Genomic DNA, 15,831 nt, shown 5'->3' on the forward strand with positions numbered 1-15,831 from the left:
CCATTTATTCTTTTGCATAGAGACTGTCCTGTTTGGCCAATGTACATGGCAGATGGGCATTGCTGGCACATGATGGCATATATCACATTGGTAGATGTGCAGGTGAACAAGCCCTTGATGGTGCGGCAAATGTGGTTGGGTCCTATGATGATGTCCCTTGAATAGATATGCGGACAGAGCTGGCAACGGGGTTTGTTGCAGGGGTTGGTTCCTGGGTTAGTGTTTCTGTTGTGTGGTGTGGAGGTGCTGATGAGTATTTGCTTCAGGTTGGGGGGCTGTCTGTAAGCGAGGACTGGCCTGTCTCCCAAGGTCTGTGAGAAACCAGTAGAAGAACACGTCAATCTCCCTGGTCACTCAGTAACAGACTTAAAAGTCACCACTCTTCAACAAAAAAAAATTCAAAAACAGCCTTCAATGAGAAACTGCAGAAGTGGAATTAATTTGCAAACCATCAAATTACGCATGAATAAAGACTGGGAGTGGCTAGGTCACTACAAAAAATAATTTTCCCTCTGTTGATACTCACACCTTGTTGTCAACTGCTGGGAATGGGCCACATCCACTTTGACTGAATTGGCCTCGTTAGCACTACAAACAGTAATTTTCCCTCTGTTGATATTCACACCTTCTTGTCAACTGTTGGAAATGGGCCACTTCTACCTTAATTGAATTGGCCTTGTTAGCACTGACCCCCCACTTGGTAAGGCAACTCCCATCTTTTCATGTGCTGTATATTTATACCTGCTTATTGTATTTTCCACTCAATGCATCTGATGAAATGGGTTATATCCCACAAAAGCTTATGGCCAAATAAATTTGTTAGTCTCTAAGGTGCCATGAGGACTCCTTATTGTTTTTACTGATACAGACTAACACTTGTTATCTGTAACCTGTCACTTGTCTTTGTTTGTGGAAAGTTACTAGCCTAAGATGGAGTCCAGTGTCACATGAGCATATCACATGTCTTTACATGGCTTGATGACTCACAGGGTGTAGCCATTGCCCACATTCTTGCTGAGTCATCCACAGGAAGAGCTTTTCGAATGAGTTTCTTTTATGGCCCATTTTCTAAGTGTCCTTGATGGGTCATCAATACATTGCAGTATAATACCTTAATGTAAATTTTACCTGGGCATTACCCAGGAATACAACACATATGTATGAGGCCAGTACACAGGCAGTATTCATAACATCTGATACAAAATGATACATGCCTATAAACAGGATAATCATACTTAGCAAATCATAATTTTTCCATTGGCACCATACATGACATATTTTGTCTGAGATTTGTTGCAATTATTCAATCATGGCAATATCAATGATGTAAATGGTCATTGTAATGGGCAGGACTCCCTACCGCAGTGCCTCCTGCTGGCCATCCTGGGAATTATCTCTCGTTTTGCTAGAGTGCCCTTGTCTAGTGGTATCTCGCCTGTCGTCACTCTTGCCTCCACCTCTAGGATCCATGTCGCTCCCCAGACCACGGTGTCCTCTTCTGGATACAGCCCTCCAGCTGTGCCCCACTTGGTTTTCTCCCTCCTTCCAGGGGACCCAACAGTCCTCAGTCCAGCCACTTACCTCAGTGGCAAACTGCAGTCCATGCAGTGGCCACTCCCCTTGGTGGCAAGTGGGGGGGTGGAAAAGGGGTGGGGACCCTGGGCCAGGCCCACCCGCTACTCTGGGTCCCAGCCCAGGGACCCTATAGCCAGCAGCCATGTACTACCCCTCCTCCTACTCCACCATCTGTTTCCCTGGGCCACTTCCTCGCAGCCCTAGCACCTTCTCAGCCCTTGTATCAAGGCTGCAGTCTGGAGCTCCCTCTTGCTCCCCTGACCCTGCCCAGCACTGCTCTGTCTGTGGTGCTATCTCTCTCAACCCTCCTACAGGGTAGCCAGTCTTCCTCCCTTGGCCTCCAGAGAGAGACAGCCTCTGTTCTGCTCAGCAGCCCTTTTTATGTGGGCCAGCCTGGCCCTGATTGGCTGCTTCACTAAGCCTTATCCCTATTGGCTGGCTCAGTAAGCCCTCTTCTAATTGTCTGGGTTCTGAGCAGCCTCCCCAAGGCTACTTTAACCCTTCTTCTGCCTGTGTGGGGCAGCCGCCCCACCGCAGTCATATTCAACCATTCAGCATCACACCAAGACATTGTAAATAATAAACAAATGATGCCACACAAAGTAATAATTTACATTGTAAGGAGTCTGCAGAATTAGACCCATTGTGTGAAATGTTGGCCCCATTGAAGTCAATGGGAGCTTTTCCATAGACTTAAATGGAATCAGGATTTCACTCGTATTGTTACTTTTAGATTATAAACGGATTAGGACAGTGTCTTTGTCGTTTTTTATGCCTGTCTGACCCATGCCTGCATGGTAAGGCACTCTGTCCTCCTCTAGTGGCAGCTAGACCAGCTAGAGATTGATGAGCCTGCTACAGTCTTGGTTAAGTCTTTTAGCTCATGTAGTAGAGGCTCATGCTTTATGCTCCAGAGGTCCCAGATTTAATCCCGGCCACCAATGACTGGGGTCTGTCAGCGTTACATCTGTACCTTTCCCAGCACATTTTAGGCAATGGTGTCATATAAATAGTAATACTAGGGCCTATGTTATGCATGAGTCAGAACAGTTGAAATGTTAAGGAAAATTACCAAGAAATTTCTCCAAATTCTGTCAGACTGCCTATATTTTGTATATGAAAGGGAGAAGAGAAGCTTTGGACATAGATTGCTTGACAGTGATATCTTTCTTTAACTATTATTGAAAATGTACTTTAAAATATTTGAATTGAAATAGCATTGTGGTTACTTGGTTGAGATGCAATGATGCACAGATTATCCTAACTTCATTCATTACACCAAATCCACAGGCATGTCAAGGGAGAAAATTGGGATGGTACATGGGCAATGCATTGCAGGAATAAACTTGCATCGGCCTTGATTCAGTAAGCACTGAAGCACATGATTAACATGAAACATGTGAGTAGTCCCATTGACTTCAGTGAATCAGCAAGGGCTAGTTTTGGGTGCTTAGATACAAAGATACTTAGGCATTGCAATGGCACTGAACTATGGGATATTCTGGAGTGAACCTCTCTCAATCTCTCCTTTTGAAGCTGTTCCACTGTGTACAAATAATTAAATATAAAAGAGTGAGAATGACTTTATGGTCCACTGGGTAGGACATTCATCTAAGAGATGCGATACTCAAGTTCAGATCCCATCTCCAGCTCAGGCAGAGTGGGGGAAGTGAACTTAGGTCTCCAATATCCCAGATCTGTGTCCTCAGCACTGGGCCAAAGGTTATAAGGGAGGCTACCTCCTCCTCCCACTTCTGGCTGTTCTGTGTGAGTTTAGGTGTGCTCAGAGTACGGGTACCAGATCAAGCTTTGCAGGCAAGATAGACAGGACAAAACTAGTTGAGGATCCTCCTGGGATTTAGGAGTGAGAGTGGCCCCTGGGCCTCTAGACTAAGGCAGTTGTGCATGTGCTTGATAGGAGAAACTTAGGCACCTAGGAGACTTTAGCCGTAGAAACTCAGGTGCCCAGGGATTTTAGGTGCCTATTGGGTTAGGTGGCAGTTGAACAGAATCTCAGTGGTACCTAAACGTTGGACCTGGGCACTCTCAGTAGCAGTCAGGTGCCTAAGTCCTTTTGGGGATCTAGCCCCAAATGTTTTGCTGAATTGGTGGCAGGTCAGTTTTTCTAGCTGTTTTTTTTTCCTGGGTAAAACCAAACACTCAAGCCAAACAAAAAAGGCCATGTAAGCAACTAAGTGGTACAAAAGTAGTGTGCTTTAAAAAAAGTCAGACAGACACAGATAATTTGAACAGTTTAAGTTTTTCTGAATTGGGGGGTGATGGTATGCCTATGTTCTGTTTTGACATGTGCATGAGTGGTCTCTCTGGACACCATATTGCAAACAAACATTGTACAATTAGTGGCTTCAAATATTGGTAGCTAGAGTCTTTTAAAACCTGTATTCCATATCCAGTTGGTATCCATGATAACACACTGAGGAATCACTGATAAATAAACCAGGAAGACTTCCATCACATATAGAGACCACCCTGAAGGCAAAGTTAGTGATCTTTGAGCTAGCTGGCACACTTGGGATCCTAACTCCTCAGGCCAGCTGTAGAAAAATGTAATTTAAGCAGTGGGTAAGAGAATGAACCAATGTTCCTGTTGAGTCAAGTACACATACAGCAGTTGAGAGTCTTCTGACAGCATTAGATTTAGTGAAATCCAGATAAAGCATCTCATTGCTTAATCATGTTGCTTTCACTTGCTAACTTGGCGTGGCAGCCTGCATTACTTGTTGGACTGTTTTAAAAATTGTTTTAGTACTTGTGAAAAACTGACAGATAACTATCATGATTGGTTAATCCACAGGACCGCTACAGCAGGGAGTTACCCAGCCAATTCAATTCACTCTTGGCTTGAAGTGACTACCACACCAGGTGCATTCTTTTATATACGAGAGTGCCATTGATTCTTCATGTTCATTCCATCTTTACCCCCAGATTATCAAAAACCTTTTTGGAAACAACTTGAGATGGTTTTTCATACATTTGTTTGCTTTGGTATCAACATGCTTCCATTTTATTCTGCTCCTTCATAATAAATGGGTATCAGTTAAGGGCAAATGATGGAAAATGTTGGTGTAGCCACAAAAATACTAGATACTAAACTAATTTGTGATATTAGAATCTCCTAGAAAGAGAGATTAAAGAAAGAAAATATTTAATTTTACTTTCCCTTAGGTGTTGATTCATTATAATGTAGAGTAATGTAGTATCTGAATGAAAAGGCTTTATTGGATGGAACACTGATTATTTTTAGAGTATAATATATATGTACTTATAGGCCACATTCAATATATTTACAATCATTCACTATCCATTTTAGTCGGTCTTACTTCGTGTGAAAGTCATGCAACTTGCATGACTTGCAGAACTGAAGTCTGTCAGATTGCTTGCATGTATAGGAGTTGCAGGCTCCAACTCTTGGGCCCCGGCATGGACTGCAATGCAGGATCAGAGTCTGTGATTAACCCTGCTGTGTGATGTGTGAGGTAGCATCACTTCTACGGTGTATCTTTACACATGTGTATCTCTCCTAAAGTCAGCAAAGTTTTATAAATAACCATAAAATGTCTTTTTATTCTGTTAACATTAACAGAAAATAAAATTATGAAACATACAATGTATCTGTAAAACAAGATCCTAACCTTAATGTTTAGCCTAGCATGAAGGTACAGGAAAGAACTGACAAGAACTATGTCAGATAAATAAACCCTCAGCTTTAAACTTACCTGATTCATAGTAACCAGCTGATAGTATTCCCACATGTACTATCCTGCAACCCAAAACACTCTGCGCTGTGCTAATCAGAAACTGATAAAGAACATCCTCTTTTGAGAGAGATTTCTGCTTCAACAATTTTTCATTTCCAAAAATTATGAAATTTAGCAGCAGCTACCTGGCCTCAAGCATCTCAATTGCCTGTTGAACTTAACAGGTATTGCTGTGATAAGGAGAATTTGGTTAACGACCTTCTCACTCTCTTAGCCTGCTGTAATATTTCCAGGCTGTGGAACAGTCTTGAACCGATCACTGGATGACAGCTGATGAGCTGCCCTCATTAGACTGTCTTTATATATATTTAACTTAATAATATGAACAGACGGCTATTATAGTGATTCATCAACCGAAGGAGCCAGCTTGGCTATTGTCATTATGTGAGAACTGAGCATCTAGCTCTAAAAATGGGGTGAGGGTTGTCATTTGGAGACATGGTAGACACTGAACAAATTGTAAGAAGGTTGAGTGACCCATCCGGTCTCTAAATTCCAGACTGAGTATTGCTCTGGGGAAGAGGCAGTGTTGGTCCTGTTCGGACAGAGGAAGTGCAGCATCAAGTTTTTGCACAATCTGCGCTGGTGTGATGGAAAAAATGTGTTCAGCACCAGCACTCTGTGCCACCGCTATTAGTACAAATGACGGCAAGTCACTGGGAAGAGCATCAGAGAGTAAAAGATCGTGGTTAATTAATAGCTTATCTGTAATTTTCTGTATAAAAGAACTTTGTTTCACTGTCATCTGCCATAAGAACATTTTAACAGCATACAATGGCTGACTGAAGAGCAAGCAAGATGCCTGTTTACATAGTATACCTGTATTAACATATGCTGTCAGCTGCCCTGTGGAGTTCATATATTAACAAACCATGCTGGGTCAAAGGACCAGTTCATGCATTTATTTCTTCATTTTGGGATAATACTCAGTTTGGAAGAATAGTCTGTTGTTGAACCAAGAGCCTAAAACTAATCCTCTGTTTCTGTTCATGTTTCCCCTGGTTGTTGATTAGCCTTGCTGCCTTATCAGTTCCTATCATAGTATGTGACTATAAATTGACTTTGCAGTGAAGAGGGAGTACGGTTTGCCTCCACAGATGCTGCTGTTACCATGGAGATAAAAGGACCAATGGCCTTTTTTCTGATTTGGACTGTACTACAGTGTTCATAGAGAGATGGTGTATTCTAAAACTACATCAGTTGCTCCTGAAATATCGAGCTGAATAACCCATAAGGAAGCATTTTTTTTAATGTTGTAGATGAATAATACATGGAGGTTTTCACTGGAAGCAGAAAGCAAAGATTGTGAAAACCGCACTGGTGGTTTACATATTTGCTAATCCTTCTCCTTGGGAAGAACCTTTTGGCTTTGCAAAATATAACCCCTTACAGCCTGCGGGTTCATCTGATGCAGTGTTTGATGCTGGTTACATCACAGGCTCACTTTGCTGTGTTATTCTTCCGTGGTCAAGCTTGAATGAGCATGCAAAGGCAGTGAATGTAATTTTTTTTTTTTTTGCTTGTTACAAGAGTGACCTGTTCTACTTCCAATTGCTCGAAACAAGAGGGGAAAAAACAAACCCACAACACATTTGAGGATGGCTTGCAGAAGGTGTTATTTGTGAGTACTTTTTCCTTTTTCATCTGTCCTCTGGTCTCTGACATCTGGATTAAGGATTCCAGACTTTTTGAGACAGAAATATGAGTAGTGATCAGTTTCTTGCCATGAACCATTTTTTGGGTGTTACCTCTTTGGCAGATTACTGATGTGCATTTTAGAATGGTACAGACAACGGATGCTTGTAGAGCAGCAGAAATAAAAGTAATCCAGCGTATTTTTATAAAACACCTATTCTACAGTTAGCAGTGTGAGAAAAATGAGATATTCTAAACAGAAAGGAAGGAGCACAGAATTCTCAGAATAGGGTCTATCACAGGAATTGAAATATATCTTTCATCTTGTTTTAATGCTTTGTTTTATTAAAATGTACACTGTCATTTAAATACACTACTTATTCTAGGAAATGGTGTACCATTGTAGACAATGTGACCTCGATGATATATAAAATTATCTCATTCTGTGCTTCATGAGTATCATATGTATGTTGTTTTCTCATACCCTAATGATGCCGTAAATGCTTGGGAATCAGTTCATATGATATACATAATATTAGCAAGAGTATTGCAGGCAACACAGCTCGCATTTAATGTTTCATTCATTTAATGCAGTGTAGCAGCTCTTCGCATGAGTTGTCACCTGTGGTTGAAGAGCTAAGTGCTCGTACACTTGTAGCCAAGGGTGAAGGATGTTAAAGTTTGCATATACTTGTGGCATTACACAATCTACGTGTGTATGGAAACCGCATAAGGCGATTTTATTCATGTGTGTTTTGAAGGATCGAATGGGCTTTGACTCTCAAGCTTGCTGCCAAACACACCATAGTACCACACCAATGTGTCATCCCACCACAGCCCAAAATCAAAACAAAACTGATGCAAGTGCATAACCCAGTTCTCTGTTTTAATTTGCTATGAACACCAGTGGTTCACTTCTAATCCATAATAATTAATAAGGACTGTGCCCACTACTTGCGTTCATCATTTCCATTTAAAGATTCTCTCCTCCTAGGACTAAATTTAATTTGATCAAAGCACCCTAAGGTGAATGCCAGAACAGCCATTTCTAGCCTCAGTCTCAACAATTTCAATAACATCAACCTCAAACTGTCCACATTCTGATACCTTTATTCATGTTCAGTAATACCTATTTCACGAGTAGTGCTATTAAAATCAACTACTCAAGAATAAGGTGACACTCAACATTAGTAAAGAACCTGTCCCTAAATTTTCCTTCTCTGTGTGTGTGAGTGGCAGTGGGATATGGTGGGTGAGAGAATCTATGTAAATATTCTAAAATTAGGCTGAGCTTTGATCTGTTGTGTTCAGTTACACACAAGGAGGTTCAGGTGAGAAAAGTGAACTCAGATAATAGGTTGTCGTCATCAACGTGGATTCGCTCCTAAATGTTGGTGTTTATACCAAGTTAAAAAGGGAGAAACACTCTGTGTACTGGATTCCATTTGTGTGTTTGGTTTTGGGGTTTCTGGTTTTCATTACTGTCTATAACAGGACAGCGTTTATTTTAGTGCATAGCTCGTGTCAACTAGAAAGCCAATGTGTGTGTAGATGATTTGTCCCTCAGTATGCAATGTAGTAGAGTTCTGTAGTAAGTTATTCTTGTACTGTAAAGGGATTATTTTTTGCCAATTGTTATAATAGTCAATTGCTTCACTATACAGGTAATTTTATATTAAGAATGTAGATTTGGCAAGTTTTTGTTGGCTGCTTTGTTACTAATCTCATCATGATTACTATTGCAACTGACAGGTTTCAGAGTAGCAGCCGTGTTAGTCTGTATTCGCAAAAAGAAAAGGAGGACTTGTGGCACCTTAGAGACTAACAAATTTATTTGAGCATAAGCTTTCGTGAGCGACAGCTCACTTCGCTGTCGCTCACGAAAGCTTATGCTCAAATAAATTTGTTAGTCTCTAAGGTGCCACAAGTCCTCCTTTTCTTATTGCAACTGAGTTGGAGTTCATGTTTTCCCACCATAAAAAAATTGGAGGTCATTCAGTATTAGTGAAGAGCATTTAACTCAAAAGATTACTTCCTTTGACAGTGGCATTGCGGTCTCGTTTATAGAACCAAATGGCAATTTATCTCCCTCCATTACTGCTTGTTTTTCTAACGTTCCCCCATACATATGACAGCATTTACTGTAGGAAGCAAGACCTGACCTGTCACTTCTTCTGCAACTGCACTTTTAACTTGGTTAAGAGAAATTAGATGCATAGAGATCTGTATAAAGAAATATTGTAAACCTAGGTATTTCAGAAATATTTTTCTGTAGTGTTATACATTCATGATCTGTGTACTTGTCTTTTTAACTGATGAGCTATTTCTTGTGATAATATATCAAATATCTAACACTGTGGTAAATTAAAACGAGTGGATATGCACAAATGTTAATCTACATGCAGTAGATATTAAGGTTTCAAATAATGCTGTAAATAAACATGTTCTGTTTCTAAAGACAGATAACACAGCCATTCATAAACACAGTTTCCTCCTTTCAGAATACTGCATTTGTAAATATCAAATTTAGAAACCTAAATTCCTTCTTCTCAGTCTTTTCAGATCAAAATCAACCTGAATGTATGATTTAGTAGAATTACTATGTTTATAAATACTACACTGAGTGGAACATATGTCATTCCACAATGGTATTAGGAAATAATCTTTGCCTTGCTGTAAAGCTCTCTCCCCTTCATTTGCTCACTCTCTCTCTCTCTCTGTCTCTCTCTTTCCTCATTACTGTTTTTTCCTCCCCTTTGAATATTAGACTAGAAATTCATCAGTCTTGCTGCTGGCACATTTGGTTTCTATGTTTTTAGTATAGACTGAAACAATGTAAAATGACAAATATGCTATATAAAATATTTGTGTGCAACAAGATCCCTGCTATCTTAGGAAATTCTGATAGTATGTTAATGAAGTCAGAAATGTAGAAAATATTATTTCTTCCTCCCTCCACAAATTTTCTGATCTTCTCTAACAGCATTTATTCTCCCTTTCCTATGCTACTTCATTTTTCTCTTTCTAGGCTCTTCTGATTAATTTTAGCTTTGAAACTGCATCATTTAACTCTGGGATACAGTTTTGTATGAAAAAAATCAATAGAAAATAATTTCCTTTGTGCTGTAAATTGATTATTGTAGCCAGACCTTTAAGAATAGATCTTCTTAATCAAACTTGTGAAGGGAATTGAATGCTCCAAAGTATAGGTAGCTACACATTACTATTCTTAATTAAATTCAACCTAATTAATTTCCTACAAGCTGTACTGTGGATTAATATATAAAAATAGCACCTCTTGATGTATATATTTTACAAGGAATTTTTTGTGTGTTTACTTGACATAAATATTGTTTGGAAGAACTGCTTTTTATAGCCATAATGTATAAAGTAAGTGCTATACTTACTAGGATGCTACAAAATAGAAGGCATACTCCATGGTTACTATGCTGGTATAAATTAAAATGTTTTATAAAGTCAATGATCTTAGTCTTCCAGGAGAGTAGCTGGTGATTTATTTTAGGGCCACTGTGTTAAAGTGTAGGAGCACTAATAGCCTACTTACCAGTGCTTTTAAAAAGGTGATAATTTCTAGCTACTGACATTTGGGTGGGAAATAGAGGAAAAAGAGGAGGAAGGGGAACTGATCTTAAAGAAAACCAAGCCATTATTCTGTATATATCCTGTAAGACTCACACACAATGGGGGTGTTTGACCATACTGGTAATAGGGCAAAAATTGTGTAGTTCTTAGTCCTTTTGTAGGCACAATTACTGTTGAATTTAGTAGGGGTTTAGAATGCAAAGGACAAGGTAAAGACCAAAGGATTTAGCCCATATTCATGAGATTCAATGGAATTATCTTCATTTTTATTTAAATATGTGTTATCCTTAAATGTTTTTAATTCTTCTATATGACCACCATGCTCTTTTGTACCAAAGAACTGAGCCACAGCATATGGCAGTGCTGCTTTTTTTCTTTTAAGTCAAAATGTCAAATTACAATATTTGCAGATCCTAGCCCTGCATCACTAATGTGAGATCACGGGGTGGGGGGTGGGGGGAGTCGTTCTGATTCATTGCTCAGGATAAACAGAAAGCACGGTATATAGTGCTACTTGTGTTGACACCTATTTGCCACCAGATGTCTCATTTTCTTCCTGCAAGTATATGTCTGGGCAGCTATGTACTGAAAAGCATCTTGTAAAACTAAAGAAATGAGAGGACTAAGAGGCTATTGGGATATGTATTGAGAAAATTATTGCTGGACATAAAATCGAGTAAGTTACAAAAAGCTAAATTAATAAAAAGATTTTCAGTGTAGATATAACATCCAAAGTGGAGTCAAATTGCAAAATATATTGTGGGGAAAGAGCTCACACAGTGAAAGGGAGGTCCTTGCTGCCAAAACAATTGCAGTCTGTCCTTGTACCCTTGAATAGAACATTGACTAGGTGAAATTCGCCTCTGTGCAGAGGGCCAGCACAAAATTCGGATTTAAGTGGTGCATAAGTCTTTTGCTGGTCCTTTGCATTGAGTCAGTGGGGGAGAGTTTCTGAATAGCAAGATATCCCCTAAGAATAGCAAGAATATTAGGAATAGAGCAGTCCAAAGCAATTAATAAATTGCATACAGTAATATTGCCATGTAAAAGATGACCAAACCCACCTGATGGACCCAATTTCAGAAAAGAGGGCACTCTTCCACAAAGACTGTCTTTATAAGAATACGTTTCCCAACCAGACTTGGACTTTATGCTGAGTGTTAATACTACAGTACAGTACCAAGTACCTGAGTAACTCCCACTGTTTATTAGGTCCTCCGTGGAATGAGACATTAAACCAATGGTCTCTTCTACCCATATGTGATAGCTGATAATTTTGCTGGAAAGAAATATGCAAGGCCATCACAATGATTAACAATGATGTAATTGTATTGGTTTTCTTACAGTACTTATAGGAGTAGTAGCGATAACTGAAACAAAAATAAAACACACTTTATAAGTGCAAGAAAAGGTATGTAAGTGGTTGAATTTCCCACCTGCTCTCTGAATATGATCTACATACACTTTGTATACTTGACAGTTTACATTCGTCCTGTGGTTTGTCTGTATTGGTATTTCAAATAATCACCAAACAATCTCTGGAAAACATATCTTCAACTTTCTCTCAAAGCTGAGCTACTTCTAGAGTTTCCCTGCAGAGAACAAGTTCTGTCCCAGACCTTAATTCTTACTAACCAAAGAGCTACTCTCACCTCCCTCCTGTCCCAGGTGGAGTAAACAGGCCAGACCTGCTCCAGTCTGTCAGCAGGAATCAGTTAGCATATCCTTGCAGGGTACCAACACTTGCTAATAGTGCCGTTTGACAAAATTACCTTGTCACCCTGTTACGACGGGCAAGAAGATATTCAATATCTTGCAGAGATGGTTTACTTTGAAAGTAAAGGAAGAAAATAGCTCATCAAAGCATAAGCAATTTAGAGCTAATACCCTGGATTTCCTCCAGTTTAATGTTGTATTCTAACATTTGAGAGTCTACTAAACAAAGGAGTTTTCACAGCAAACACTGGGGGATCTGAAAGAGATGACACCGCATCATCTGCCTGCAGTTAAAGTTAAAATGATGTTCTGCGAATCTATTTCTCTATATGTTCTCTGTAGATTGAAGCGAAGATTCCAGTGCCAATATAGAAATTAATGGTGAGAGTGGGCATCTGGTTAATGTCACAGTGAAATACGAAGGTATCCTGTATGAGAATTCATTTACAATCAGCGTACTGGGAATTTATAGAGATGGGCTTGAGCCAAAACCTCAGATTTAAACCTTTTGCAAGTTTTGGCTAAGTTTGAAATTGTATCCAAGCTTTGCAACATTGGCTCATCTCTTATAATAATACTATTCTGAGAAGAAATATTTTTACTATTTGGGAGGTCTGTTTGAAGGAGAGATCTGTAAAAGAATATATATATTTTAGGTGACAAGCAAAGCTTTCAGTTCAAAGGAATCTTGGGAATTTGTGGAGATCTGAAAAAAATTGACTAGAATTAAAAAGAATTGTATGGCACCTATTGGAATGTTACAAAAACATCTTAGAAAATGAAATTGGTAGGATAAGCATCTGTCAATCTTTAAGCATTATCTTGAGTCAGTGCTGAGGTACCCATGCTGTATTTATATCTTCGATCAACTCTCTAATAGAGCTTTGAAGACCATAGATTGGAGTTTAATAAGTCAAACTTAATAAGGCTAAACATTTTAGATTCTGCAGACAGATGAGGGGGAAGGTGATTAAAAACTCAAAGTATTCAAATGTGTTCAGATGTCATTTTGGGCATTACTTTTTAGAAACTGTATCACAGACTTTATTTCAGATACAAATTTATTTCAAAAGTCTATGGAAAGGGTTGAATTACTGTAAAACTTACATTTTCTGACTTCATAATTTACATATTCAAATGACTATTACTTGGACTGCTATAAACAGTAATGTATGGAGGAAAAAATAGATGCTACAGCGATTGGTTGAAGGCATATGGGGTCTGATTCCGATTTCACTTATCCCAATGAAACATGAAGTTCCATTAGGTAAAACTGGAGTCAGGGGATCAGACTTGGGCTCATGGTATCGGATCTCAGAATGAATTGGAATGGTGTCAGTCCTTCAGAACTAGAGATGGGTTTAAATCAAATCCCTGTATCCAACAAGCCAGAACTTTGGATCTGACTCTGAACTTCATGATTGCCTCTATGGGTGTAAATGAATTGGAATAGAAATATGGATCTTAACATCCTGAGGCCTTGGAAAGTGGAGATATAAATCTGTATCTGAACACTGCAACTTGGTTTCATCTGTAATTAAAATTCAGAATGTCTGAATTCCAACTCTGCAGTTTGTTACGGTTTCATCTCGGGACAGCTGATCGGGGACTACCACAATACCATGCTTTCCATTCAGCTGTTAAATACCTCTTCGCTCTGATTTTATGTGATCTCAATATGGTTATTACCTGATCGACAGGCGCCACCTATACACTGTATACAATAATTGTGTTTTGCCTTTACAATGCACCTTTCATATGAGAATCTCAAAGCACTTAACAAACATATACTGCCTCCAAAACCTCTTGATAGTAGACGATAATATTAACCCCCTTTGCAGATGGGGAAACTGAAGCACAGAGAGCATAAGGAAAAAAATCCTGTCAATACAGTTGGAACTATTGGAGCAGGAGGAAGCCAAAGTGGGGCAAGTACTTTGAGTGGTGGTTGTTTTTTGTTTTTCTTTTTCTGCCAGAAGCGTCAACAGAAGCTGTTTATGAGTAAGCAGTGTGCAAAATCCTCTGCGCTGAGCAGAACAAAGTTCAAAGCCTCATGCCCAAAGCCCAATCCTCTGTGCTGAGCAGAACAAAGTCCAAAGCCTTACTCCCTTACTCTCAAGAGTAAGATATTGGCAGGGTGGAGAATGGATGTGTCTGAAAAGATATGGAGTTAATGAGCACAGACCTCTGCATGTGAAGGGGGCACTTAGCACACATGTCCTTCTTTGGTTTCCCTCTTTGGCCTTGGCTTTGCTTCTAGATTGGAGAAATTTGATGGCCATATAGCAGTGCTCTCAACAATACAGGGTCAGACTCCCTATACTGACTATTACGTTTTACCTTGCAATTCTCTCTCTCTTTTTTGCATCACAAGTCAATATCTAGATTGTTCAGCCACCTGACTGCTGCGTCATCAACAGCTGCAAGGTGTTGAAGTCCACCCTCCAATCTTCTAGTTGTGCACTCCTCCACCACATGTTTGACCATCTGCATTGCTGCCCCGCAGTCAGACTGTAAGGATTGGGCTTGCAAATGATATGTGCAACACTCCATGCTTGCACTGTGAAGCATGAAGCTCACTTCCTCTAATAAACCCATGTTTTACTTGTAAAAAAATAAGATTTTCTTTTTTTTTTTTACTGCTTTTTGATGTGTCCCTTTTAATAACCATTTTCTCCAGGAATGCCCTCTCCTCCTCCCCCAATCTCTCCATCCTCTTTTCCATTGTGAGTTGTTTGTGAAGTTGCTATCAATTAACAACTATGCCACGATGGAAAAACATCCTCCCACAGCACTTGATATTCTTCAAATACACACATGGTGGTTGTTTGATGAATGTTTTTATTTCTTTCCCAAGGGTCAAGTTCTTTTGGGAGAAACCATCAATTGCCATCCTTAATCAGGGAAAACTCACTCACCTTGGCCTTGAAGTTGCTGACACAATTGTTGGCAGCAGGGATCAGAGCGACTCGACCTTCATCTTTAAAGGATTAGTGCCTGACTCCTTTCTTTCTGAAGAAAGACTGTGTGGCATTTTTTCTGCTTAACTACTCCTTTTGATCTGATAAGAGGATGACCTCAGAGGACTCTCTATAAACACAGGGAGCCTTTAAAAAAAAAGGCAATCCTTTTGTGACACTCAGGAGCATGCTGTGAGCAAAAGAAATGAAGGCCAGAAATGACTTATATTTCAAAAAATCATAAATAGTTTATATGTTTTATTTTTTAAAATAAATTGGAGGAAGAATATCTGTTTAGCAGGCACATCTTCTTCTCCATGTAGATGCTGCAGGAGATATGAAATATTGGTTTGACTTTTCATTATTTTTATCTAGTTTCCAGAATGCTGTTTTCAGGAAATTTGATTTGCTTGTTTCGTCATGCAATACTTCCTGCACTAAATAATTTGTTTAATGCTTCCCTAGACAAATACTAAATATTGAAGAGCACTGCTGTGCATCATTTATAGATTGTTCACATTTTTCTTCAGGTGTGGCATTTTGTGTTGCCTTGTACCTTTTTC

The 15,831-nt window shown here is 39.4% G+C and overlaps 1 protein-coding gene across 7 annotated transcripts in view; it reads left to right on the top strand.

Annotated features, from left to right (window-relative positions):
- The window catches only part of IQSEC1 (IQ motif and Sec7 domain ArfGEF 1), a 716,009-nt gene that overhangs the window by 405,697 nt on the left and 294,481 nt on the right, over positions 1 to 15,831 (top strand). The window contains exon 1 of one of the 7 annotated variants that reach the window (XM_084635160.1): positions 6,655 to 6,975. The exons of the other annotated variants lie outside the window; for them this stretch is intronic. Coding sequence (XP_084491286.1) covers positions 6,953 to 6,975 — 23 coding nt within the window. The 5' untranslated portion in view covers positions 6,655 to 6,952. Of the gene's footprint in view, positions 1 to 6,654; positions 6,976 to 15,831 lie in introns of those variants that run through there. 7 annotated transcript variants of the gene reach the window in all.

This window comes from Lepidochelys olivacea (assembly GCF_965140295.1).
Source record: "Lepidochelys olivacea isolate rLepOli2 genome assembly, chromosome: 7".
In the NCBI taxonomy this organism is placed as follows: Eukaryota; Metazoa; Chordata; order Testudines; family Cheloniidae; genus Lepidochelys; species Lepidochelys olivacea.